The sequence below is a fragment of the Corapipo altera genome, unplaced genomic scaffold, assembly GCF_003945725.1.
Source record: "Corapipo altera isolate COAL_440 unplaced genomic scaffold, ASM394572v1 146, whole genome shotgun sequence".
NCBI classification, from domain to species: Eukaryota; Metazoa; Chordata; class Aves; order Passeriformes; family Pipridae; genus Corapipo; species Corapipo altera.
Window position 1 is genome coordinate 911401 of NW_020884981.1, and position 23315 is coordinate 934715.

The 23315-nt window shown below is 55.2% G+C and overlaps 1 protein-coding gene across 1 annotated transcript in view; it reads left to right on the top strand.

The window, feature by feature from the left end:
* Nucleotides 1-21051, top strand: part of NTN3 (netrin 3) — a 31246-nt gene extending 10195 nt beyond the window's left edge. Inside the window, exons 3-7 of the mRNA XM_027665838.1 lie at nucleotides 6455-6643; nucleotides 12903-13052; nucleotides 13998-14051; nucleotides 20259-20333; nucleotides 20601-21051. Coding sequence (XP_027521639.1) covers nucleotides 6455-6643; nucleotides 12903-13052; nucleotides 13998-14051; nucleotides 20259-20333; nucleotides 20601-20929 — 797 coding nt within the window. The 3' untranslated portion in view covers nucleotides 20930-21051. The remainder of the gene's footprint in view (nucleotides 1-6454; nucleotides 6644-12902; nucleotides 13053-13997; nucleotides 14052-20258; nucleotides 20334-20600) is intronic.
* Nucleotides 21052-23315: the final 2264 nt, after the last annotated feature.

A 23315-nucleotide genomic window follows, 5' to 3' on the forward strand; every position in this document is an offset into this window, starting at 1 on the left:
ATGGCCTGAAGTTGAGTTAGGTTAGGTTGGATCTCAGGAAAAGATTCTTCCCCCAGAGGGTGGTTGGGCACTGAACAGGCTCCCCAGGGCAGTGGGCACAGCCCCAAGGCTGCCAGAGCTCCAGGAGTGTTTGATGATCCTCTGGGGCACAGGGGGTGACTCTTAGGGATGGGCCTGTGCAGGACTGAGGGTTGGACTCGATGATGCTGGTGGGTCCCATCCAACTTGGCATATTCTGATTCAGTGAACCATTCACCCTCTCTTTGCTGTAGGTTTCCCCTCAGAAGTGCAGTGATTCAGCCATGAACCAAAGCACCAAAACCCTCCCAAAAATCACAGATGTCTTTCAGCTGGTCAGCAAACCTTAGTGTGGGATGCCCCTCTGCAGTGTTTCCCTTGGGCAGCAAACCAGTTGTCCCTGTGCCTGAGAGGCAACTGCAGTGTCCCCTTCAAGATGTGCTTGGGGACAGGGATCAGGCAGAAAAACCTGGCAGGGGTTGAGGAAATACTGGAGATATCCTAATTTGACATTTCGTTCTTCATATTCACTCTGGTGTGGTGGTTTTAGCTTGTTTGTCCTTGCAAAGGTTTCCATGGGTTAAAAATATTGTCATCAAAATGAAACATTTCCAAAACATGACACTGATGTCGCTTGGCTGTCCCACTTATGAATCTTTGTGGGATTTTGGTGGAGATTTTTTGCCTTTTTTTCCCGGTTTGGAATGGGGCAGGGGGATGCCAGAGTCCTGCAAAGGTCTGGGAGAGGGAGGAATAGCCTCTCACTCCTCCTGGACTGGAGCCCAGGTCTCAGGGGGTGGCAAGAGGACGGAGACAAGGGAAAGCTGTACCATTAGTCAGCCTCTGAAAGGCTCAGTGATGTGCCAAAGGTCAGAAGGACTTGTTAGTATTTGTGATCGATGCCTTGTTGAGATCCCAGCTGTCTGCTTCAATATATACATGTTACAGCAGATTTCTTCTCAGAATGGCTGAAAAGGTAGTGGATTCAAAGCAAGTGCTAGAGCTGATGCTTTAAACCACCTCACACACTGTGGGAATGTATCAGCCCTTGTGTTTTCCCACTTGTCTCAGAAAGATGAGAGCTCACAAAAAACCCTCCCTTCTGCACCCTGCCCAGGGCTGCTGCAGGTCGGGCAGAGGAGGCCTCCAGCAGGTGCGTGAGCCCATGGAAACCCCTGGGACAGAAGGGGGACCTCCACCTGCTGGCTGCCTCCCTTGTGCCATCCCGCACCACATCTGCCTCAGCACCACATCCTCCAGTAAAGCAGTGGGACAGCAGTGGAGGTGGCTCTGCCAGCACATATGGGGTTAAACCAGAGGGGGCTTGTTTTGGGGGAGCATCTGCAGGTTTTCTGTCCATCTTGTCCATGGTGAGGTGAGAGTCCCGCGTTGCAGAGTGTTTCTCTGAGCATCCTGCCCCCAGCTGCAGATCCCGTCCCCCCTGTGGCAGATGGGGCTGAAAAGATAAACGAGGGAGGGAAGAGGAGGTGGGAGCGCCGCGTGGTCCCTTCAGGCACCCCCCCCCCGCGACAGCCCCGCAAACAAAGAGCCTTCCCCGAGCTGCGTGTGAAAGTAGTTTTTTCCTGTTGATTCGCTCCCCTCTTTCTCCCTTTCCCCTCTCGGGCTTTGTACCCTCTCTGAAGGGACCTGAAAGAGCTTCTCCATCACCCGCCTCCGAAGGGCTTAGCGGCTGAAAGCTGGATTAGCTCCCCAAGCCTTCCCCTCTGTGCCTTTCAACAATGACATCTCCCCAGCCAGCACGAACAGACGCAGCAATTAGCACCAATTAAAAGGAGAGGCTGCCCGGGAAGTTCCCTTTGCTCAGCCTGGAGGCTGTTCCGGACTCTGTCCTGCGGTCGGGCATCGGTGATGTTAGCTCACGGTGGTGGATGCCAGGCGTGGCTGGGGAGTGGGGAGGAGGAGAAGAAGGAGGGTGGGTGGATGCAGAGCTTGGCAGCTGAGGGGCAGGATAGGGAGTTGCAGCACCCTGAAAGTGAGTGAGAATGGAGCCGTGGAGCTGGTACAGCTTCAGGTCATGTTGGGATGTGTCACCTCTTGACTCTGTGCTCCCCAGCACCCTGCCTGGGAGTTTGTCTCCCTCCAGGGCATGGGAGTCTGCCTGCTGCAGCATGGGAACAAACAGATGTCCTATAGCATGGCACGATGCTGGGACATCCATTTCTTATTTCATCAGAATTTGTCTCTGGGAAATGCAGACATGAAACAGCCCAGTGCCACCTGAGGCCTGAGCATCGGCACAAGACACAACCCCACTGTGGCTGTGGCAGTTGTGGGGACATGGCTGTGTTAAGGGGGTCAGCGGGAGTTTGGCAAGCAGGCAGGTTTGGGAATGTCACAGCCAGGACAGTGGCAGTGGATTTGCCATGCTGCAGGCTTGGCAAGAGGGCACAGTGCTGCAGGGTGCATGGCCCTGTGCCTGGTGGTTACAGGGTGTGGCTATTGGGCCAAAGGCACTGGGGTTCTCCTGATACCCTGTAAGGGCTGCATGTCCCACAGGGAGCTTGTCCTGCTAATATTGGGATTCTGTGTGCCCTCTGGTGTGCCCAGGGCAGGGAAAGAGGGGCATGTGTCCCCCTCTGTGTGTCCCCCCCAGCTTTTAGCCCAGGACAGGCTCAGTGAAGGATAATCCCAGCAGGGAGGCTGGCGGGAGCAGTAACGCCAAATCCCGGCGACCCCCACGTGATGCAGCAGCTTTATCCTTGCAGACTCTCACCTCCTCCTCCCGGCTACCGCTGCCGGTCCCGGCCTGCACCCGTGAGCTGCTGGGGACAGCCCGGTCACCCCCTCGGCAGCCTGGCCCCCAAACACCCGGCCTGGGGAAGGAGGGGAAGCGGATTAGCACGAGGCAGCCACTGGAAGTAATTGATGCACTCGCTGGTGATGCGGGAGCTCTTGTTCCCATTGTGGCCGTCGCGGCGGGAGCACTCCCCGGAGCACCAGGATAATGCCCGGGCCTTGCTTTGATCCGGGGCCTCGGCGGGGAAGGGGCTGTGCTCTCCTGGGAAGACCTCACTGGCTAATGCTCCCTCCACTTTGAGCCGGGGGAATGTGGTGGTCCAGCCAGGATGCCAGTGCCTGAAAACACCAAACCCCAGAGCAGTGGTGGGATTTGGAAGATCACATGTAATTCCCCTGTGTCCTCTGCCCCTTCCTGTATGTGTTTGCCCCTTCCTTTGTGAGTTCCCCCAATGGGGTTCTCCGTACCTGCTCCCCAGTAGACGTACTGGAAAGCCGGTGTGTTCCCAGCACCACCAGCCATGGTCCTGCCCTGGGGAGAGCAAGGGGAAGGCGACAGCTTTAGGAGGTGGGCAAGCAGACAGCATTCCCCTGCTGCCCCTGCCTGGGCATCTGCGTCCCATGGGGTGCGGTATCCCAGCAGATCTGGGGTGCAGGAGATGGCAGCCACCCTGGCAGATGGGATTAACACTTCTTTGACCATCCTGAGTCCTACTCCTCCTGGGATGGGGCAGGAGTAGCTCAGCCTTGCCCCTTGCAGCCCCTTGGGTAGGGCTCTCTCCTTCTGCTTCTCCTCCTGCTTCCGGGCAGCAGCAGAGTGAGCCCCAGGCCCTCTCTCCCAACATCTTCCCCAGGATGGAGGGGCAGTGTGGGTGGGAGGGAAGGGGCTCCTCTGGTCTGGGCTCCCATGCCCAGAGTGGAGGTGCAGCCTCAACCTGCCCCGTGTCCCAGATAGGCTCTCCTCCAGCCAAAGCAGGGGCGTAGCTCGAATCTGCTGTGGGTTGGCAGCGGCAGCCAGTCTAGGGTTTCGCTGATCCAGCTGCCTTCCCTAATTATTCCCAGGGAATTTGTAGGGGTGGTGAGCCCCACTCCTGCTCTGTGGGCTCCATCGCCTGCCACACGCGTGGCGCGGTGAATGGCACTGCCTGTCCCGTGCCAGGGTCCATCCCAAAGCGCCTTGTGCCATCATTCCAGGCTCTCCATCCACAGCAGCCCAGAGGAGGAGAGGTTTTGGGGTGGCTGTGGCAGGGGTTCAAACACTATCAAAAGGGAGACAGAAGGTTGCTCCATTGCAAGGTGTCAACATTTAATTAGTCTATTATTGCAAATTATTAGATCTTGTGATTGTTTAATTGATCATATGATTGTTTAATTGGGCATACTGTACAAGGGTGGAAGCGAGCTGCCACATAATTAGCCCCAAACTGTGCAATTAAATTCTTATTAATACCCCAAACAGCAGGGAACATTCAAGCCTTTAATTAGTGATTAACGGGAGACAGACAGAGCTTGCAACTGCCTCAGCTTGAGGAACAGTGAGAGTATTTAGCCGGGTAAGGGGGACCCGTCTGCCCGATTAGCGCTGGATGGCTGCGCCGGGGGGTGAGGAGACGGTCACGCGTGCTGCTGTGACCCTGTCCCTGGGTGGGGACAGCCACCCAACCCTGCATGGCCAAGCCCAGCCAGGTCCCCTTGTTGGCTGCCCAGTATGGCTCCAGAATTCTGCTAAGGTGGTGGCAGTTTGCCGACACCTGGCCCACAGCTGCCTGAAGGAGAGGGGACGATGCTGGGCAGCAAGGGGAGGTTTCTTCTCTGAAACCCAGCTCCTGGTAGGATCAGAGGATCTGCAGCATGTTCCCAGAGAAAGGTGGTCCTGGGGCTGCCCAGGACGTGCTGGGATCAGTGATGCCAGGAAAAGGCCCCAGCCAGTTACTCCCTCACCAATTAAACTGGAGGCAGAGAGGGACCTGCACCAAGGGTGGTGAATCATTTACCCAACTCTTCTCCTCCACTGCCCATCGTCTCCCTCTGGGCTGCCAGCCCCTCTCCTTCCCCAGAGGATGCTGGGGGCATTCCCAGAGGGACACAAAGCTGCCTTTTGGTGTGACCCAACTTGCCTTTCAGTGCTGCAAAGGGATAACATGGACCCTCTACTCCCAAAAATTGCTCCTTTGCCACAGTTCTGTGCAGCTGCCTCAGTTCAGCAGCAAAAACCACCTTGGGTTGTCCCTGTCCTGTTATCTGGAGAGTGCAAGAGCGTCGTGGATGTCAGGATACTTCACTGTGTCTCTTTTGGCCCTGACAAAGCCCAGCTGAGTGTCAGCATCCCCCACTCAGCAGCATCCTGAACTGCCTGAGACTTTGAGCTGTATTTGCTTCTCTCCCTCAACGTACCACAACCCAGAATTTGCCTCAAAAATCTTTGTTTTCTTCTAGCACCAGGGAAAAAAAACAAACTCAAAAGGCACAAGCCCCCAAAGGCACCTACGGCTGCACCGGGTGTTATTTTGATGCCTGCCATGTGATTTGTCACTAATCTCATACCACGGGGGGAGCTCCAGGGGCAGCCGAGGTTTGAGCGCGTGGTGCTGGCACCAACCTTCCGCTCCACTCAAGCCTCCAGAAAAGCTCTTTTTTACAGTTGGGGTTTTCTCTGGCTCTCTTCTCTTGGCATCTCTGTGACCCGAGTGCCAAAGTGGGCAAGGGAGTGTTTGAACTGTGTGGGGTGAAGCTCCCACTGGCGCTGCCGGCCGTGGGGAGGCAACTTCACACGGCCCCAAAGCCAGGCTTGGACAGTTAAATCCAGGCTGACATGTTAATGAATTTCACAGTACGCCTGGAAAAACTCTCACCCAACCTCAATTTACCGGCATGGGGAGGGGGCCAGGGCGGGGGGAGCAGGGCGCCGCGTTTTGCCGAAGGAAATCTTGTTCCCATTATCTTTTTGCAAGAGTGTTAAGTGGGAATGGGCAGTGCTCTGCCTTTTTATCTCGCACACGTGGAATTGGCTGGGGGGACCCTGTGCTTCCTGAGGCTAATTTGTGTGTGCACATGTAACAGTGTGCAGATGTTTCTGTGCACAGCTGTATGTGTGGATGACTGGGGCTGTTTTGGTGCACGTCCATGTGCATGCATGTTCACATGTGCACGTTTGTGTGCACACACGTGTGTGTGAGCACACATGGCTTGCTAGGTGGGTTTCTTTGTGTATGTGCTCATGCACACAGGGCAGAGCCTTAAACATAGAGAATTCAGGGAGATGCTGTCACACACCCTGGCATGAGGTGGGTGGTCCTGCTGGAAGGCCGGGTGAGCTCTATCACCAAAGCCAGCTGCCAGGGAAGGGGCAGGGGGAACGGGGGGGCTGCAGGTGCCCTGCTGGCACTGCCAAATCCCCTGGCTGCACCCCTCAATCCCACACTTGCCTGCCTTCAACCAAATGATGCCCTGTCCCTGCAGGTCCCCTTTCTGATCTGCCCTGACCTCCTGAAACCAGCCTTGTGGGGCAGTGGATGCTGCACATCTGGACGGCACACTGAGACTGTGCTGTGCTGTGCTGTGCCCGTCCTGCTCCCCAGCACACCCCCCAGCTGCCATGGGGGGCAGCAGGGTAGCTCCAGCCCACCCAGGGGGTCCCGGGTTTCACCTCCAGCCCTCACTCTCTGCCCTTCCCTTGCAGCCTGCAACTGCAACCTGCACGCCCGGCGCTGCCGCTTCAACATGGAGCTGTACAAGTTGTCGGGGCGCAAAAGCGGCGGCGTCTGCCTCAACTGCAGGCACAACACGGCGGGGAGGCACTGCCACTACTGCAAGGAGGGCTTCTACCGTGACCTCAGCAAGTCCATCACAGACCGCAAGGCCTGCAAAGGTGAGCTGGAGGGTCTCCATGTGGGCAACACGGGTGAGAGAATCTCTCTTGACCTCCTTGTTCTCCTTGCTCATCCTTGGGATATCCCTTTGCTTGTAGCCTGGCCGGTTGCTCTGGCAGCTGCAGATCACCTCCAGCTTCCACCACCCTGATGACCTCTGCCACCCCAAAGGCACCAGGGAGGGATGTTGCTTTGAGCCCAGCATGTCCTCGAGGGGTGGGGAGGATGACAGGCAGGGAGCTGCCAGCAGCCCATCCATCCCAGGAGGGTCCTGGTGTGGTGGCAGTTTCCATCTCCATGGTCAGTGTTTGGAGAGATGCTGGGCAGGTGCTGAAGTCAACATCTAACTAAATGTGCTGGAATCCTGTCTCTGATATGGATGTTGTCTGGGACATAGCCATGCTTGGAATGTGAGTTCCCTGCTCTGAAGGCCTGGGGATGTTGGCGGAAGTTCCATCGGACCACACAGTGTGCATTTCAGCTATGGGGTGGCTCTTGGGACCTGTCTGGGGGAGATGCTGAACACCATGGTTCCTGGTAGCTGTCCTTGACCTGACCAGGAGCCATGCTGGCTCCAAGCCATCAAGCTGCAGCTTGACCTCACAAGGTTCCCAGCCGGTGCCAAACATCATGGGACCTGCACCTCTCCTCTCTCTCCTCTAACTCCTGGCCAAGCCTGCCTGGTTCCTCTTCCCTGTCCCTGCTCAACCCATCTGCTAGAGCCTTTTTCAAAACAGTAGTTTCACCAAAGAATTTGAGGTAAGGAGACACCTTGCCTGTCCCCAAGGACTGGCAGGATCCAGACTGGAACATCAGAGTCGGCAGGAAGTCAGCCACAGCTGTTTAGATGCTGGGATTTCATCCCTGATCCTTATTTTTCCATCTTAGATTGCTAGTCCCTCCTGGAAGGGAGCACAGTGTCCCCCTCTGATTCCTCTCCAATGCATTTTGCAGCTGTGTGGGCACTGGGCACCTTCACTGCTGCAAGAACATGATGCTCATGTGTTTATGTAGGGCCTAAGGAAGTACTGGAGCTGGTTTCAGACCATTAACACTGTGGCTGCAGACCTGAATGGAAGGATTTGACTTTTGGGGTTCCCCTGTCATGTGCAGTAGTGCTGTTGGAGGTCTGGCTCAGCTGGGTTGGGATGCAATAGGTGAAGTCCCTCTGTCGCTTGTGCTGTGTGAGCCGCCCCAGGCTCTCTGCATCCTTGCTCATCCCAGGAATGCTTGAGCTCATCCCAGGGAGTGGGGCTGAGCAGCCACTGGCAGGACGGGCCCTGCCTGCAGCCAGCTCCTTAGCAAACAGCGAGCTAATCATTTCTAATCACCTCAGCAGCTGACCTGACAGGTCCCACCTCACAGCCCATGTCCCCAGGGACCACGTGCTGTTTCCACCCGGTGGCCTCAGCCAAACCATGTCACAGGGGCGTGGCAACCCCTGGAAGCACCGAGGGTTTCCCCTTGATGAAGCTTGTGCCAGGTGGCAGCCAGGCCCCAAAGCCATGCCAGGTGCCAGCATTCTTGGGGTGACACTCGGAGGGACTGGGAGAGAGGAAGAGGAGGAGGCAGGACAGGGCATGCATCCTGGTAATCTATGGAACAGCATCCAAGACCGTGTCCCATTCCTGGGAGGGGTCCTGGCTCTGGCTGAGGCCAGGAACGGATGGCAGAAGCCCTCAGCTCCTGCTGCAGCACCACCAGACTGGGGCAACTGCAGCAAAATTCCCTTTTCCATGAGTGCTCAAGTGCTGGAGACTTGTGAGCTCACCCCCAATGGCACCAGGGCTTGGGAGGCACTGGGGTGGCTGTGCCTCACCCTTCGGCTTCTGTGGGCAGCACCTAACCTCCCACTCTTCCCCAAGGAGGAGTCTCTGCTCCTCTTTGGATTAGGGAGGTTTGGGATGGATATTAGGAAAAGGTTCTTCCCTCAGAGGGTGGTTGGACACTGAACAGGCTCCCCAGGGCAGTGGTGATGACCCCAAAGGCTGCCAGAGCTCAAGGAGCACTTGGACAATGCGCTCAGGCACATGGGGAGGTTGTTGAGGTTTTCCTGTGTAGGTTTAGGAGTTGGATTCAATGATCCTATTGGGTCCCTTCCAGCTCAGGATATTCTGTGATTTCTCCTACTTGTGCTCCAAAACTACCTGATACAATACTGACCAAAGTGGAAACCCTGCAGGCATTTGCCTCCCCAGGGGCCCTGGGGACCCTGGTGCCACCTCCCTGGGCATTGAGGGCTCAGTTTCTGTTCCGTACAGGAAAGAGGGCACTTACCAAAAAGTAATAATAGAAAAAAAACCCCCAAAATTAATAAAGCAAGCTGGATTTGTCTGGGAGCAGGGAGGACTACTGGATACAGCACAAGTGTATGGGACCAGGGGCACTGCAGGCACAGCATTTCCTACTCGGCTGTGGCTCAGGTTCCTCTGCTTGCAGGGCTGAGGATGGAGGAAGCATCCTCCATCCATGGCTGCTTCCATCTGCCTGTATCCACCATTTGTCAGCACAAGTCCTGCTCCACCCCCCTCAGGGCAGGAATTGTGTAGCATCAAGGTGATGGAAAGCACCTCTGATCCAAGGTGGCTCTTCTGGATGGGACAGGGCAGGCAAAGCATCCCAGGATGCCCAGGAGTTAATGGGATGGGGTGAGGGCAGATGCCACAGTGCAGGAGAAATGCCAACGAGCGCTGCCTGGGCTGAGGAGGGGCAGCGGAGTGGGGGTGCTGTGGCAGGTCCCCCCTCCCAGACAAGCCTCCATCCCTGTGCCAAGCCACAGGCAGGTCTCTGCCAGCCTGGGCAGGGGGTGCTGTTTCCGGAGGGCTGGCAGGGTTTGCCCATGGTTTGGAAGTGCTGCAAAGGCTCAACCGAGCCAGATGAACATGTGCACGGAGCCGACCCCCGCCATGGTGCATATGTTGAGGAGGATCTGGCAGTGAAGACGGTACCCTGGGTCTGGGGAGCCAATTCCTGGCTCTGCCTCAGGGAACAAAGTTAATAATAAAATCCCTGATGCTTCTGCTACTTTGGCTGCCTCTCCTTCAGTAAAGCAGAGAGCATTTCCACCTCTTCCTTGTACTTATCCAGTGGTGGATCTGTTGGGATTTGGAGCTCTTTGGAGCAGGAGCAGGGTCCCAGGTGCTGGGACGGGAGAACTGTCACTGAGAGATATAGAAATACACAGTGACAGAGATGTGACAACACAGTTTGGACTTGGTTTCTCCAAAGATGTGTCCCATACCTACAACTCAGGTATCTACACTCCTGCAAAAAAAAAAGAAAAGAAACAGCAAGGATCCTGACAACAGATGTTTAAAGCAGATGTGGAGCAGGTTGATGGGAATGAAGGCTTTTGCAACTACCACAGCACTGGTCCAAGGCAGAAGCTGAGCATGACTGCAAAGGTGGATGCTCGTAGAATCACAGACTGGTTTGGGTTGGAAGGGACCTTAAAGATCATCTGGTTCCAATTCCCTGCCATGGGCAGGGACACCTCCCACTAGACCAGGTTGCAGATGGTCAGCTCATAACCAGGAGGCAAATCCCTAGCCCAGAGGCCATGAACCATTGCATCTTATTTCAACAAACCCCAACTCATGTTACTAAATCCCTCTCCAATTGTGGTTTGTCTCTCCTGGGATGCAGCATCTTTGAAATAGGCACAAAAATACCAACTGCAGCTTGCCCAAGCCTGAGTCTAACTGAGCTGAACCCTCGGCCACAAGCGAGTGCTTCCCTCCCACCACTGGATGCTGCGAGACGGAAAAGCTGGGAGGGTGGAAAAGGCAGAACAACCTACAGGATTAATTCAATGGCGGTAATTGAAAAGTCAAATAAAGAATGACTGTGCATTAATCCCGGTAATTTAAACAAAGCTGTAAACCGTGAGCTTTCTCCAATGAAAACCGGTGAAGCAGTAGCAGCTAAGCCTCAAGATGCAGAAATACCCTGAATATGAGGTGCAAGACATGCTTTCTGGCAAGCACGGCTCGATGAGTTAAGCTCCAAGCTAGTGACTTAATCCACCATTCAAGCTCCACGGGCCAGATCCTGGCAGCCAGAGGGCTGGGAGCAGCAGGGCTCAGTGTGTGGCCAGTGGTGTGAAGCTGCACCATGCCACCGGTACCTACCTTCCCTGGGGCCAGGAGGGGGTCCCTGGGCTGGCCTCCCTGCACAGGTCATGTCAGGATGAGGAAGGATGGAGATGCTCCAGCCGGAGCAGTGTGATGGACCACGCTGCAATGTAGGACTGCTGTGGTTTCACACTGCCAGCCCCCATGCCCCAGCAGCAGGATTGGGGAGAAAACTGGAAGGGGAAAAGCTGGAAAACTTGTGGGTTGAGATGAAAACAATTTAATAGGGAAAGCAAAAGAGGCACGCACAAGCAAAGAAAAACAAGGAATTCTGCTTCGCACAGGCAGCAGGTGTTCAGCCATCCCCAGGAGGGCAGGGCCTCATCCTGCATAGCAGTGACTTGGGAAGATAAACACCATCACTCCAAACCTCTCCTTCTGCCTTCTTCCCCCCCAGCCTCCTTCTTTTTCCCCTGACCATGATGTCATATGGTCTGGAATATCCCTTTGGTCAGTTTGGGTCACCTGTCCTGGCTATGTCTCTTCTCAACCTCCCAGGCATTCCCAACTTCCTTGCCAGTGTGGCAGTATGAGAAGCAGAAAAGGCCTCGGCTCTGTGTAAGCTCTGCCCAGCAATAACAAAAACATCTCAACCCCATTATCAACCCCATGTTCAGCACAAATCTAAAACATAGCCCCTTACCAGCCATTGTGAAGAAAGTTAACTCTACCCCAGCCAAAACCAGCACAGGGACCCACTGCTGCCTGGGACGCTCTTCCTGTAGGAGCAGGAAGGAGCAATGTATTTTTCTGGGACTATGGGAAATCTCTCCTCTACGGCGGGGCTAAGGGGCAGAGATTGATCTGGCAGAAACCAAACTTATCCCCCAACGACACTGATCTGTTGTGGACTTAGGATGAGCAAAGCTGCCTTAATTACTAATCCAGGTAAAACATCCAGAGTCACTGAAATCCTCCTTCCACTGCATGAAGAGAGATGGGCTTAGATGAACTGGATCCTGATTGGGCTGAGATTTATATCCCATCCATAAGCTTTGCACCAGGAACATACCACTGGGGCCCAAGAAAACCCCTGTGTTTCCAATGGCCCCGCGTCGTGCCAAGACTCCCTCGCTCACTGCCATTTGTTATCACAGCTGAGCCCCAAAATATCCCTGTCAGAAAGACGTCCGCTTCCAGTCCCAGCCAAGATCTGATAAGGATGGAGCATCTGGTCCCCATTAGAGGCTGCTCGCTCTGGTTTCTGGCTGTGCAGGAGGGGGCTCGAGTGCCATGGTGCTCCCACCAATCCCATCTGGTGAAAATTAGGGAAACGATAACATCAGGGGGCTGCGGGGGCGGGTGGGGGAGATGTTTTTGTTTTGCTTTGAAATCACGTTCAACTCTTACACTGATGGAGGCTGAGATAACCTCCTCCAGCTTGTAGCCACCCCAGCTCCAAGCAAACAGATGGGAAGGTCCTCTCCTGAGGGAGCATCTCCTTTCCACGTCCCTCCATGTAGACAACCTCAGTGTGTCCGTCCTCCAATGTGGTGTGATGGAGAGCCACTTCAGCATTCTTCTGAGGGTGGAGACCCAACTTTCACCCACCTCAGGCGTGGCTTGTCCCTAGAAAGGCATGGGGTCATCCTTTGCCCAGGGTCTCCAGGAGTCAGGTAGGCATTGAGGCTCATGAGCTTGGGAAGCATCGAGAAGACCCACTTCATCCTAAACCCAAGACAAGGTCAGTGTTTGTGAAAAAGCTCAGTGTTGGTTCAGCTCCATGGACTGAAAAGCTCAGAGGTCGGGTAGCAAGTGGAGAAAATGGCTTTTACTGCTGCAACAAGAGCATTTTCCTGGGGTTGAGGTGAGAGAGCTGGTGGCTGCAGGCCCCTGTGGGAGTTGCAGTGTGTCCAGGGACTCATCCTGAGCATCCCTGTCAGCAGGGCCATACCCTGGCCAATCGCTTTGTCTGCTCACACTCCTGCCTGTGCTGCTCACAGCACATGTGGGGCCATGGTTGGTTCAGACCCACGGGCCCGTGCCAGCTCCAGCAGCTGCTTTCCAGTGGTGCACTGGAAGGACCCCATTCTCCTCACCTCTCTCAGGGTTGCATCTTGGGTCCAGTTTGGGGTTTATGTTTTGCATGCCCTCTCACATAATCTTTTCTCTCTCTCCCACCCAGCTTGTGACTGCCACCCTGTTGGTGCAGCCGGCAAGACCTGCAACCAGACCACGGGGCAGTGCCCGTGCAAGGACGGCGTGACCGGCCTCACCTGCAACCGCTGTGCCAAGGGCTACCAGCAGAGCCGCTCGCCCGTGGCCCCCTGCATCAGTGAGTGCCCCACACCCTGCCTGGCACTCGGGGACCCCCACAAGCACCAGGAGATGCTCCTTGGTCCCCCACCCACATTGGATGGCTTGCAGTGGGTGGAGGCTCAGATAAGAGAGGGTCTGTCCTTATGGGTGTTCTCCAGGAGGTGGTTGAGGAGGATGGTGGGTCACTTTGTGGAGTGGCCTGTGCTTCATATTCCCTAGTGCAAGAGGCTCTGGAAGACCCCTTGGGTCAGTGCTTCCAGCTGACTGAAACAGCTCTGCTGTGTCCCATCCTCTGCCACAGCAAGTGCTCTCCTCACGCGGCTGCGCCCGGAGCACGGTCACGTCTGGGGCAGGGCCAGGGCCTGTGGGCAGCACAAAACCTTGTTTATAGTTGCAGTGGGTTTGAATTTGACCCAAGTGGCAGAGGAACAACTTCCCGCCCTGCTGCATTCACTGGGGCTGCTGGAGCAGTGGCAGTGTGGGTGAGCTGGTGGAGCTGACTCCTCTCCCTCTCTTCTTCCCCAGATTTAGGGTTAGGACAGAATTTCCACTAGTTTTTATTGCCAAGACTTCTCAGAGAGTGTTGTCTTTGCCCACATTTATCCCTGTGCTGGGCAGCCTGGAGCATGCTGAGATCAACCAAGCATCTGTCCAATGTCTAAACTGAGTTCAGATGAGCTGAGCATCTGAGGAACATCCATCCCTGGAGCACACACCTCCACACAGCAACTTAGGCTTGTGAGGGCTGCAGCATCTCAGCCTGTCCCAGTTTACTGAACTCACTTTGGACATCTCCAGGTCTATTAGATGGCCTCTGGTATTCAGGTCAGACTCATCCCATCATCTTTCGTTTGTGACCCACAAAACCCCTTCTAGTCCATTTTCAGAGGGCTTTTTCCCAGTTGTCACCCCTAGAGTTGGTGACCTCTTTCCTTAAGACACCTCTTCCTTTCTTTTCCAGAGATCCCTGCCATCAACCCCACCTCCCTAGTCACCAGCACAGAGGCACCTGCAGGTAAGTGCTCCATGTCCCTGGCCAAGTCCATGGCCTCAGCCCTGCCCAGAGACCCGGGGGCCCATCCCAACTCCTGTCCCTGGCACACCAGGGAGAAGGGCTGAGCTCTGGCAAACCATTTGGCAAAACATGAATAGTGAAAAATTTCAGTGAAAGTAGTGACTGAGATTTGAAATCCTATGTATTTCTGGAAAAGAGACAACTAAGATTGATGGACTTTCTTGGGAAAGGCCTTCTCCATCCTCTCCAAGGAGGAGGGCAGGGATGCAACCCACTGGGGCCTTGCCATCCCTTGGCAGGTTACGGCAGGGGTTGTGGCACATGGCACCAGTGGCTTCATTCAACCTCCTTTTATTGGTGCCAGTGCCAGAGGTTTCTCCTTGGTGCCCTTTGCCTCTGCAGGGCCCCGGTGCTCTGGGAGGTGCTGGGGCACTGGATGTCTGGCAGGTTATCAGCTGCAGGCAGGCTCCAGGGCCCCTGTGCTGGGGCACAGGCTGCCAGGTCTCCCCTGGGACATGGGTGACATGGGGCTCACCTCACCCAGGTCTGCAGGAGTGAAGGGTCTAGGTATGAGCTGCTCGTCCTGGCTGCACAGGGTGATGAGACCATGGGGTGCTGGGGCAATGGGAGGACCAATGTCACTGCTGTGGTCACCCAGTGAGAGGGGACAGCTCCACTGAGGGGTTCCAGGCTTTGCACAGGCAAGGGAAGCACTGCTGCCATGGGCCTTAGAGCTCCTGAAGAGCTGCTCTGGCTCCCCAGGCTGGAGCAAGGCTGGCATCTCCCTGCATGCTGCAGGTTTATTCATGCTCCTGCAGAGGCTCAGCTGGGGCCAGGCACTGCTGGGTGTGCATGGATGCTACCTGAACTGGTGGATTAGTTCAGGTGGGCTCTTCCAGCCCAACCATGGCCCAAGGTCCCACCAAAGTGCCTGAGCTCCCTCGTGTCTCAGCACATGCCAGTAGAAGTGCTGTGCTGGCCCCTGGACCCTGTGCCACCACGGCAGGATGCATCCAGCAGCGTAAGGAGGGCCGTAGCAGGGATTTTCTCTCTCCCCTCCTCTCCTTTCACAGTCCCATCAGCACTGCAGTGTGGCTGTTCTCAGCCATCCCAATTCTATCCCTCTGTAGGGATTTCAAGCCAGTGGAGGGGAGAATCTATGGAAAGAAGCTGCCCCCTCCCTCCTCAGGCCACCCTTCTTCCTACTGTCCCCATGACCTCAGTCTTCTCCTGCATACCAGTGTGGTGGAATAGACATCCTGAACCATCCTCCACTCCATCCCATGCCACATGGTCCTATGAAGAGAGCAGGGGCACCCCCATCTCCCCACACCCATATTTAATGAACAACTTCCCCCTGCCCTGGTCAGGGTACGTCTATCCCAGGGAAGCCTATGTGCTTCTCAGAGAGCCAGTGCTCTGTTTGTGACCTTCTCCCCAGCTCCCCTTCCCATGGCCACCTTGCCTTGCTGGTGGAAAACACCAACAGCCTCTTCCCAGGCTGGTGTGTGCCTGGGATGTACTCCCCAGGCTTCTGGGAACATCTCCCAGCACAGCCCCTGCAGTCCTATGCATGCCCTCGGTGGCTGTAGGAGAGGGGCAGGGACAAGGTGTGTTGAAGGTGTGGAGTTCTGGGCCCCTCACTCAACTAGACCGACACTGAGGGGTTGGAGTGTGTCCAGAGGAGAGAACGGAGCTGGGGAAGGGGCTGGAGCAGCAGGAGGGGCTGAGGGAACTGGGGGGAGGCTCAACCTGGAGAAAAGGAGGCTCAGGGGGGACCTTCTGGCTCTGCAACTCCCTGACAGGAGGGGGGAGCCGGAGGGGATCGGGCTCTGCTCCCAGAGAACAAGGGACAGGACAAGAGGAAAAGGCCTCAAGTTGTGCCAGGGAAGATTTATATTAGATACTGGGGAAAATTTCTTCCCTGAAATGGTAGACAGGCCCTGGCACAGCTGCCCAGGGCAGTGGTGGAGTCCCCATCCCTGGAAGTGTTCAAAAAGCAAGTAGATGTGGCACTTCACGTGTATGGTTTAGTGGGCATGAGGGTATTTGGTCGAAGCTTGGACTTGATGATTTGGAGGTCTCTTCCAACCTTAACAATTCTGTGATTCTATGGCAGGAGTAAAGCCTGTCAATGGAGGTGGAGAGGGGAGATGCACAGGAGGAGGTTGATAGCTCAGCTCCTTGGACATGGCTCAGACTGGGAGCACTGCACAGCCCAGTGCCCACCCAGCGCCCATGGGCACTGCCCAGCCCTCACAGCTCTACTCCACAGAGGCTCTGGAAAACAGGAGGTGTTTTCAGGACAGGAGTTGAGCAGCCCTGCCTGGACCTGGCAGAGGTTTCACTCCACGCTGTGGCAGCGGAGGAGAGCTGGGACTTGGAGTGCACGTCTTGCCCAACAGGAAGATGGTACCACTGTTGGGGGTGCTGTGTGGGACACAGCAGACCACCACTACCTCTGCTCCTGCCTGCCCTGCCTACCCTGCCTGCTGTGATGAGGGAGCTGGGAACACCAGGCTTTGGGAAACACTGCGGAGAGGGAAAGGGAGATTTGAACAGTTTTATTGCCAACAGAGAGTGTTGTGTGGAGCAGAGTTAATCAAAGTGATTCCCCTCCAGTGCTTTATAAATAGGAACAGTCTCACAGTGATGTTCAGCTGCGCAAAAATAAACCGTGCTGGTGAAGAGCTGGGTTGATTGCTTTGTTTTAGAGGAGCAGGTCTGCCTCAAACTGCCTCCAGTTTATCTGTGGGTTTGTTGGTTTAAGATTTCTGGCTTCTAGCTCGAATATCTTTAATGCAAAGTATTTGCCTCTGCCCAGGGCCTGTGCCACTGGGGGAGTAGGGCATAGGGATCATACTGCCCCTTCACTGGTGGGGTCAGAGGTGGGGGGTGATGCTGCCCTGCCCCACACTGCCTGGGTTGCCCAACTCCAGTGTGCTTGTGCCACGGGCAGGGCTGGCCACAGCAGTGCATCCTGCCTACTGCCTGCACCCTGCCTGCTTCCAGGACCTTGCCTGTACCCTGCACCCTGCCTACTGCCAGCACCTTGCTAGTACCCTTCCTATTGCCTGCACCCTGATGCCCCTCTGCCTCCATCCTTCTGCCCCAGGAGCCCTCAGCTCCCCCTAAGCAGGGCACTCCCCAGGGGGCCCTCAGCCCCTCAATGCCACGCAGTCCTCCCACCCCAGGCAGCTTCCAAGCCCCTTCTCCCCCCATTCTCCACTTCCCACCCTGCCTCTGGCAGCAGGTGCCGGCTGCAGGAACAGGGGAACATTGTTTGGGGCTGCCGTGCTCAGGTGCTGGGCTTCTCCCCCTCTCTCCATCCTCCTCCCTGCAGGGGTCCCGTCCCCGGGTATGTCCGGGCTTTTCACTGACATTGCCATCTTCTGCATCACTGTTCCCAGCTTTCTCCTGCCTTTCCGATCTTCCAAAGTCTTTGAGGTCCAGCTTTGATCTCTGTGCCTGAGTAGCTGACTGGCTTGGTGATGAAACATCCTGGGTCCACTTCTCATAATTTTTATTATTATTATCTCAAAATATTTTCCACTTAATGGAAAAAAATAAATCCATGTTCCCCATTAGAATTAACAAAACTTGTGGAGCGCAAAACAAGGCTTTAAAGGAATTCAAAGTAAGCAGTAAAATATTTGCAGCCATAACACCTAATTAAGTTACATCTCTCTTAAAACAAAGTATTCCTTTTTTTTTTTCCCAAGGAGAGGAGAAGTAAACCAGATGTGCAAACTTACCACCTCTCACACACACTCCCCCAGCAGGGAGCCAGCCCAGTGGCTCTGGTTGCCAGCAGCCTCCTCCCACTCTGTCCCTGTAGCATCTCCCAGGGATGCAACAGTATCAGGAATGGGGTTGTACCCCATCCCAGGGATGTCTCAGTCTCAGAGATCAGGCTGTAGCTTATTCCGAAGATCCATCAGTGCTTGAGATGGGGTTGTAGCATATTCCAGGGATACAGCAGTGTCAGGGGTGGGGCTGTAGTGGATCCCAGGGATGCAGCAGTGTCGGGGGGGAGACTGTAGTGGATCCCAGGGATACAGCAGTGTCGGTGGGGGGGGGGGAGACTGTAGTGGATCCCAGGGATGCAACAGTGTCAGGGGTGGGGCTGTAGTGGATCCCAGGGATGTAGCAGCATTTTGGGCTTTGCAGGTGCACTTTCACACCCTGGGACTGGGTCAGGTCTCTGCTGTCCCCCAGCCCTTCCATGGGGCTCAGCTGCCCCATCCAGCTGCATAGACAATTCCCAGCCACAGCATCCATGTCTGCCCCACACCCAGTGATGGAGGCCACGTTCTCGGGGGCAAGGAAGGGAAATGCTTCCAGTTAATGGACTTTTTTTTCTCTTCCCAAGTTTCTTACATAAACGGAGCAGGAATTGATTTTACATTTGAGTAATGTTCCTCAGCACAAAGCCATGGTTAAAAAAATTCCCAAACTAATCTCAAATTGTTAATTCCCAACCCCATTTTCTGCCTCTTTTGGATCCCAGTGTTATGCTGTTAATCACCAGCAGGAGCCCAGGGCAGTTACTGGATTTCTTTCTGTTTTCCTTTTGTCCCGATCACCAAGGGGGAACATGGCAGGTTGGCTGAGGCTGCCCCACAGCCTGGTCCCACCACCCATCACCCTGCCAGCTGCAGGATGGGTTTTGTGCCCCTTTGCTTGGGGAGGAAAAGGTCTCCTGTCCTGACAGGTGCTCCCCAAAATAAGGTGGGAGCTCTCTTTTAGAGTCCCTTTCATGTTGCAGGAAGGGATGGAGCAGTGTGTCAGGTGGGCCTGTGGCACATCTCGGGAGGGTGCAACAGAGTCTGGGATGGGGCTGCAGCATATCCCAGGGAATATAGCAATGTCCAGGCTGAGGCTTTAGCACATCCCAGGGATACAGTGGTGTCTGGAATAGGGCTGTAGCATATCCCAGGGGATATAGCAGGCTGAGGCTGTAGGATTTCCCATGGATGCAGTGGATGAGGGCACCAAGCACTCCAGTGTGCTCAGCAGTCACCTGGGAGGGCCTGGGGAGGGCCTGAGTCCCTCTGCAGCTACCACTGCTCTCCCAGAGGATCCTGTGTCCCCTCCACAGCCACCACCGCTGTCCCAGGGGATGCAGCAGGGCCAAGGCAGCTCTGTCAGCCCAGGCAGAGGGGCAGTGTGGCAGCACGGGGGGGAGCTGAGCTGCAAATCAGGGCTCACCCCCCTCTGCCAAGAATTAGCTTCGTGCTGTGCTGCTTCTGTCGCTGACAAATTTGGAACAGGCGGCACGAAGTCACAGATAAAAAGGAGCTGGGCAGAGAGGAGAACAGCAGAGCCCAGGGGGAATTTGTGCTCCCGGGCTTCTTCCTTTCTTCATTTCTCCTCCTCCCCTTGGCATGGGGTGCTGTTATTCCCCGTCTTCCTCCAGACCCTCGCCTCCATCCCCAGTGATTGCTGTGGCAACCCACAAACAAAGACAGCTTCAGAGGCTGCTGGCTCCATCCCGGGACACAGGGCCAAGCCAGAGGGAGAACCTGAAAAAGGGAGAGAAAAGAAGAAAGACAGGTTTAGAAAAAACATGCCACTTGGAAAGAGACAAATTGAGATGTTCAAAGGAAGATGGCAGGGGAAAGAAAGGAGAAGAACAGGGCTGCTTGGGGCAATTGTTGGGATCAAAGCCTTTGGGGAGAAGGAAAGAGGCATTCCCTGCCCTCCCTCTGCTTGAGATGCAAATCTGGAGGCTTTAGAAATGCACAGAAAAAAGCCTCCCGGAGGACAGGAGCCTTGGGGGACAGCAGGAAGGGACGTGTGTGTGGTGGGGGACAGCCTGATGGCCTCCCCAGCCCTTCTGGAGCAGCCTGAGCTGGGGATGCCTGGGCAACAGGAGTGACCTGGTGGAGCAGAGCCACTTCCCTCTCCTGCCTCCTTCCCCCAGCCTGAGTCCCCTTCCTTGCTTATAGGAACCAAGGAGGCACAGGTCTCTGAAGGGGCTGCCCCTGAGGGTGCTTCTGACCACTCTGGCCCCCAAGGACTGAGTTGCCCTGAGGATCACAATCCCCTTGGTCTGCTGTCAGAGCTGTGGGATTGGTGCCATATCCTCTCTTCCCACTCTCCTTGTCCATGGCCCCTGCTTGCTCTCCACGGTGGCCACCCTCACCTCACTTGCATTCCTCCCATCCATTCCTTTCTGCTCAACCCTCTTTTCTTCCCCTGCAGACTGTGACTCCTACTGCAAACCAGCCAAGGGCAACTACAAGATTAACATGAAGAAGTACTGCAAGAAGGACTATGGTAAGGACCTCCAGCCTCCCTGGGCCATGCTGGGCTTTGCCCCAGAGGTAGATGAGGGCTGGCAGTGGGTGGGGCAGATGCAGGCACCCAGGGGATGGGGAACACTCTGTATGGAGAGGGGTCCCCAAATTAGCCCTCCCAAAGTCATGGTGGATGAGGTGGAGGGGGGGGGGCTGCTGGGGACAGGCAGTTCCCACCACCAAAGCTTCCTTTGTGGAGCAAGGCAAAGTATCCCCCATCACCACGCCTCCCCCTTTTTTCCCTCAGTGGTCCAGGTGAACATCTTAGAAATGGAGACGGTGGCCAACTGGGCCAAGTTCACCATCAACATCCTCTCTGTCTACAAGTGCCGCGACGAGCGGGTCAAGCGTGGTGACAACTTCTTGTGGATTCACCTGAAAGACCTGTCCTGCAAGTGCCCCAAGATCCAGATTAGCAAGAAGTACTTGGTCATGGGGATCAGTGAAAACTCCACTGACCGGCCCGGACTGATGGCTGACAAGAACAGCCTGGTCATCCAGTGGCGGGACGCCTGGACACGCCGCCTTCGGAAACTCCAACGGCGGGAGAAGAAGGGGAAGTGTGTGAAGCCCTGAGGTGTTTCCACCCATCCTGTCCCCACCCCATGCTCAGCCCCAGCCCGGCTGGGCACTGTCAGACTGCACCCACAGACTCTGTACATATATATAGTGTGAACAGACTCTCTGTCTATAGTGTATATTTTGGCAATGGTTTCCCTTTGTGTGTGCGTGTGCACAGCTGGGTGTGCGTGTCGGTCTTTTTCTCTAAGTGTGTATTAAAAATAACACAGTAATGACAAACCTTTAATGAGGAGCAAAGTGGACCAAGGTCCTGTGGGTGCCTGTCTCTGGAAGGAGCTTGGAGGGGATTGGTGTCCATAGCACTCATTTTATAGGCTTTTATATTGCCTTTAACATAGCTGTCTTCAACCCAGTGTTGACATCTGAGTTGACAGCTCTCCCTTCTCCAGCATCCAGGGTATGACTCTTCCTCGCTCTGAAAATGTGCTGCTGTAAGACCTCTGTCTGCCTTTCTCCTTGCCCAGGAGGAACAGGAGGTTGGAGTCTCCTGTCCTTCACCCAGATGTGCATGCAGGGAGGCTGAGTGGAAACTATCCAGCCCTGCAGAGCCACCAGCCCCAGAAGCTCCACCAGGAAGGACAAATGAACTTTTGCAAGGCCTGACTCCTCAGTGACCTTGGATTCACATGGACCAGCACTGCTGGCTGGGGCTGGACCCATGCTGTGCTGCAGTGCCACAGGGAGGAGCCAGGCCCTGGCAGTGTGCTGCTGGCCACCAGGGAGAAAGGGACAGACTTCTCAACCTCTCATTTTTACCTGTCCTGGGGCATAGTCCAGACAACCCAGTGGGAAAGACCTGAAGACACCCATTTTACCCTCCCACGTCCACCTGCCCCCCCTGAACCTGGGCTGTATCATCAGCCAGCCAGCCAGGTCTACGCCCCTATATTCTCACCTGGTGCCAACTGACATAATTCCACCTGCTTCTGTTGAGATGACACCAAGTGACCATGTGCCTTGGTGTGCATCCTTCGGAGCTGGCCGGACTGCGTGCTCTCCTGGGAAGTATTTCTCTGGCCAAGGTTGTCCGAGGAGATGCACAAGGCAGAGGTGGCAGGAAGAGAGAAGAGCTTTCATTGATCCACCTCTAGTCTTTTATATCTTCTTCACCATGTATAAGTCTCTGGTTAAACAGACACCAGTATCTTCCCATGTTGAGATTGTAGCAGTCTTGGCTTAATAAATATGAATAGAAATAGTAGGTGCTCTGACAATAGATATTCCTTTCCCTACAAACCTTGCCTCGGTTATTGAATGGCTCAGTGAGGTGTTGTAGCCCACATCACAGTCTTCCAGTTCTTTAGGATGAAGCTTTGCCCTTTTCAGGCCACGGCAGCTTGTGCAGACTCCCCATCCCATGGGTGGTCTGGTGCTTCTGGGCTTCCCAGAGTGGTGCTGGAGACTCCAGCTGAAGAGACTGGTGGAGCACTGCTGGGTTTCAGGACAAGGAAGTATGGGGACTGACGATTTAGGTCCTGGGGAATGTCTGTGTGGGCACACAGATGTATTGGTGAAGCTGCTGGAGATTCTAGAGGTGACCTTTCAGAGACGTGGAGGGCCTGCAGTGCCATCATTCAGGTCCTGTGGGTGCTGGGGTGCCTACACAGGGCACGGGCAGGCCAGAAACTGAGGGGCAATGGGTATGTGGGACCACATGGGCTTGGATGAGCTGGTCCTATCCACATTCCTAACATAGACCCTCCCATCCCTGGCTCCTCTTCTTTTTGTTGTCACAGACTATTGGCCTATGCCATGAGATGGCTCTCCAAGTAGTTGGGCCACCCAGTTCTCTTCTTCCTCCCACCAGATGTGGCCTTGCCCCAGGCTCACTTCAACCCCATGCACCCAACAGTCAAAGAATCACAAAATGGTTTGGGTTGGAAGGGACCTTAAAACTCATCTCATTCTAACCCTCTGTCATGGGCAGGGACACCTTCCACTACATCAGGTTGCTCCATGTCCCATCCAACTTGGCCTTGAACACTTCCAGCGATGAAGCAGCCACAGCTTCTGTGGATAAACACAAGAGTGCTCACACAGGAGTCAGTGGTGGAGCACCCTTTGGGTGTGCAAGGACAGGACTCTCATCGGCATCATCCCCATCGACCCAGGGGCTGCTCAGCACCACCCCGTGGGCTGTGGGCACTCTCTGGTCCCTCTTCTCAGCAGCCACAGCCCAGGAAAGAGCAGGGCAGCAGCACTGTTCCATGGGCATGGATACTCATCAGGGCAGAGCTTCAGCAGCATATGCCCTCTAAAAGGAAGTACAGCCTTCAGGAGAGGCACAATGTGTCTGTGTTCCCCAAGAGTGCTGTGCACAGCCTTCTGGGGCAGGTGACTCCAGAGTTTCCTTTGGCACCTGATTTCTCCTCCACTGAAC